Source organism: Solanum dulcamara, chromosome 11 (assembly GCF_947179165.1).
Source record: "Solanum dulcamara chromosome 11, daSolDulc1.2, whole genome shotgun sequence".
In the NCBI taxonomy this organism is placed as follows: domain Eukaryota; kingdom Viridiplantae; phylum Streptophyta; class Magnoliopsida; order Solanales; family Solanaceae; genus Solanum; species Solanum dulcamara.
In genome coordinates, this window is record NC_077247.1 from 59,301,352 (window position 1) to 59,304,705 (window position 3,354).

The 3,354-nt window shown below is 29.7% G+C and overlaps 1 protein-coding gene across 1 annotated transcript; it reads right to left on the reverse strand.

Annotated features, from left to right (window-relative positions):
- Nucleotides 1–1,612: 1,612 nt before the first annotated feature.
- Nucleotides 1,613–2,579, reverse strand: LOC129874616 (MYB-like transcription factor EOBI). Its single transcript, XM_055949926.1, has 3 exons — nucleotides 2,387–2,579; nucleotides 2,168–2,297; nucleotides 1,613–2,076 (listed from the first exon to the last, which is right to left on the reverse strand). Exons 1-3 carry the CDS (start codon nucleotides 2,532–2,534, stop codon nucleotides 1,632–1,634), a joined length of 723 nt encoding a protein of 240 aa, XP_055805901.1. The 5' UTR covers nucleotides 2,535–2,579; the 3' UTR covers nucleotides 1,613–1,631.
- Nucleotides 2,580–3,354: the final 775 nt, after the last annotated feature.

The following is a 3,354-nucleotide window of genomic DNA, read 5'->3' on the forward strand; positions in this document are numbered from 1 at the left end:
TAGGTACACGATCTAGTCAAAGTCAAAGTCATTCGAACCCACAAAAATGTATGACCCACCTTACATTTTAGGCACTGCTTCATTGGCACTAAATACAGATGAATGAAGGTCTAATAGAAGGGTGACAAATGGGCTTATTGGATTGGATTTAGGTGGATTGAAAATGAATTGGGTTAAAATGGATTTAATTGCAATTTACATATATAAATATGAGTGAAAATGGATATATTTTTTAACTCTGTGATTTAGAGTTAATAGTTAAAAAATGACTCATATATATATATTTTTTATTTTTCATGCGGTGTCCGATATTCACATTTGATCTCGACTAAATCTTAGTTCTCTCTGAAAAGTTCCATATTGAGGGGTAATTAAGACTTATGTGTATACCTTTACTATTACACAAATGACTCAAATATATCTTATTTGACTGACAGAAGTGAAAAAAAATGATTTTAAGTTTATTTTTTTGATATTTTATTAGAATTTTTTTATATATATATTTGATCTTTCACACAAAGTTTAAGGGTATATTTGATCATTCTCACGCGTGATTTTTTTTTACTTTAGTATCTGGTTTCTTGTTCTTAATTATTTCATTTGCTTGTTTTCATTCCTTTAGTGTGAAACTATGAAATAAATAAAAAGAAAGAAGTATAAATGGAATAAAAGAAAAAAGTAAGAAAAAGGCCTAATTTATTTTTTGTATCTAAAAAAATATTCAAGGCATCTATCGTAGAATTTACAAGAAGATGAATTAAAAAATAAATTTGATTATCAAGATAAAAACTCAAATTAGTCGTTGAATTAAAGTAGAACAAAAAAATCATGTATGAAAAATATCAAATATATTCTTGAAATTTGTGAAAAGAATCAAATATATCCCTCTATATGAATTTTATTTTAATAAAAGATTTTTAAAAACTCAAATAATTTTTTTTTTTACTTCCATCGGCCGAAAAGAGTATATTTAAGGTATTTTTGTGTAACGATATATCATGTCTTCCTTTTATTAAATTGTTGTCCACGTTTGCAGGAAAGTGTATTAGAGAATGGAGAATGTTGTGAAGTTGCCAAATAAATTAAACTACTGAAAATTCTCGTGTCCTTTCATTATTATGAGAAGAGTTTAACATTGGTAGTGAATTTTTTAATATGACTTTTGGCGACCCTTAACTCTTGAGTTAAGTACTTTTTAGAATCGAGATTCAACATTCATTTCTTTATATATATTATATTATCTGCTTTTAGAAATATACTCTAGATTCAAACTTGAATGATGATCTGTATAGATAACTGATGTAAATTTTCAGTTCAATGATTTTTATAATTAATCATCATAACTTAGGATTAATCAAATGATCTCTCATCTCCAAATTAACCAAATGACACTAAGATTACAATCTCGATCGGGAGCTATAAAAGAGGTTGATAATTTTGGATATTAATTCATCAAATTAACTATCAATCATGTTAATTAAGTATACAAATCTTCATCATACAGAACCATAATTAATTACTTGTACGGTAACCAAATTTTTTTTATCTTCTTCCTCAAAATTAAAGACATAGAACATACACAGTTTGACGAATTACTTAATTAGTATCATGATCATCAGGTCCATTATTTCTCAGAAAATAAAACCTCCATTATATAAGTTAACTGCATAATCAGTTCCGTAAGAACAATTAGCAGTAGCTGGTTGATTTTGGATTTCCACCTTGCACTTGTCACCCCCTGCCTGCAGTAAATTATGATCATCTAGGTTCCATAATCCTCCCCATAACCCGTCCATCGGAAAAGTCTCCGTCCATACATACGATGTGTCTGAAGAAGTCGTCACTATTGGCAACTCCACAGGTGGGTCCTGATGATAATAATTACTAGTAAACACATTATCGTCATCCCTCTTGATCATGATCACTTCTGGTTGAGGTGACGTCTTTTGTTGCCTTGGAATTTTTTTCTTATTTTGCTTTGCAGGAGCTTTTTCTTTCTTCTTGAAATGTGTCCTCCAGTAATTTTTTATTTCGTTATCTGTCCTTCCAGGCAAGTAACGTGCTATTGTTGACCATCTACAAATTACCATATGAACAAATTAATTATCAAGGGAAGTAAAGGCCAATTTAAATAGCCTAGAAATTTGAGAAAGAATTAAGAATTTACTTGTTGCCCCACAAAGCATGTAATTCAATAATAATGCCTTCCTCTTGAGGTGTTATGTGACCTCTTTTAAGTCCAGGCCTCAAGTAGTTCACCCACCTTAGCCTGCAACTCTTCCCAGTCCTGTTCAATCCTGCATGAGCGAACATCCATATTATGTTAGAAACAACATCTTAAAAAATAAAGAAGTATCGTTTAATTAATATTTATAATAATTTGTACCTGCACAACGAGATACAGAGCTCCATCTTCCCTCACCATGCAAGTTAACGTACTCAGAGAGCAGCTTATCCTCTTCAGGAGTCCAAGGTCCTTTCCTCCATCCTTGTTCATAAGAATTAGCTCCCCAACCCATCATTCCTCTAACCATTGTTAATTTGTTTAATGAATAATAAAGCTGCTTAGTAACTTTCACTAAATCTTCTTGATTGTTGTCTCCTGTTTTATGACAGAATTAGTCACAGGCTAGTCTACCATATATATACCTCATCACCCTGTCAATTTAAAGTCTTTTTAAATGCATTAATCTGATCTCACTAACGTTAAAGTAGTATTGATCTATTCGTTTATAATTAGAAATAACTTAATTTTAATATTCTTTTTTTATCCCTAATAAAATGATTTTTACTCACATAAATATCTAAGATTTATTTTAGATTGTAAATTTCAAAAATCTTATTATTTTTTTAAAAAATTTTGTAGTAATTCAGACAACATCATGTAAATTGAAACGGAGAGAGTAACTCAATTTCTGCTTATTTATTACGAAATCATTCGTTACACCTCATAATATCTGCCATGTGTTATCCCATGGTGCACCTCACTTGATTCTTAACCTATGAGTGAGGAACAAGTGTGCCTTGGAAATCTTATTAGAACCGTACCAACAAAGGTAATTAAGGACAAATATTCCTTGATATGATAAATATTTAGATTTAGCACTAGCAATTCCGTAACAGAATTTAAATGCATGCATGCTTAAATAGTTAAATTATACCAAGAATTAATTTATATGCACCGACAATATTATGAAAAATTCCTAACTCATTTTAACACGTTACAGCTGATAATTGGCTTGTAGCAGATGATAACATGTTTTTTTTCTCTTTTATTATTATGAATATTTATATGTTATTATTTATCAATAATCTAATGGCATAAAATTTATTTTACGCTATCAATGTATAAAA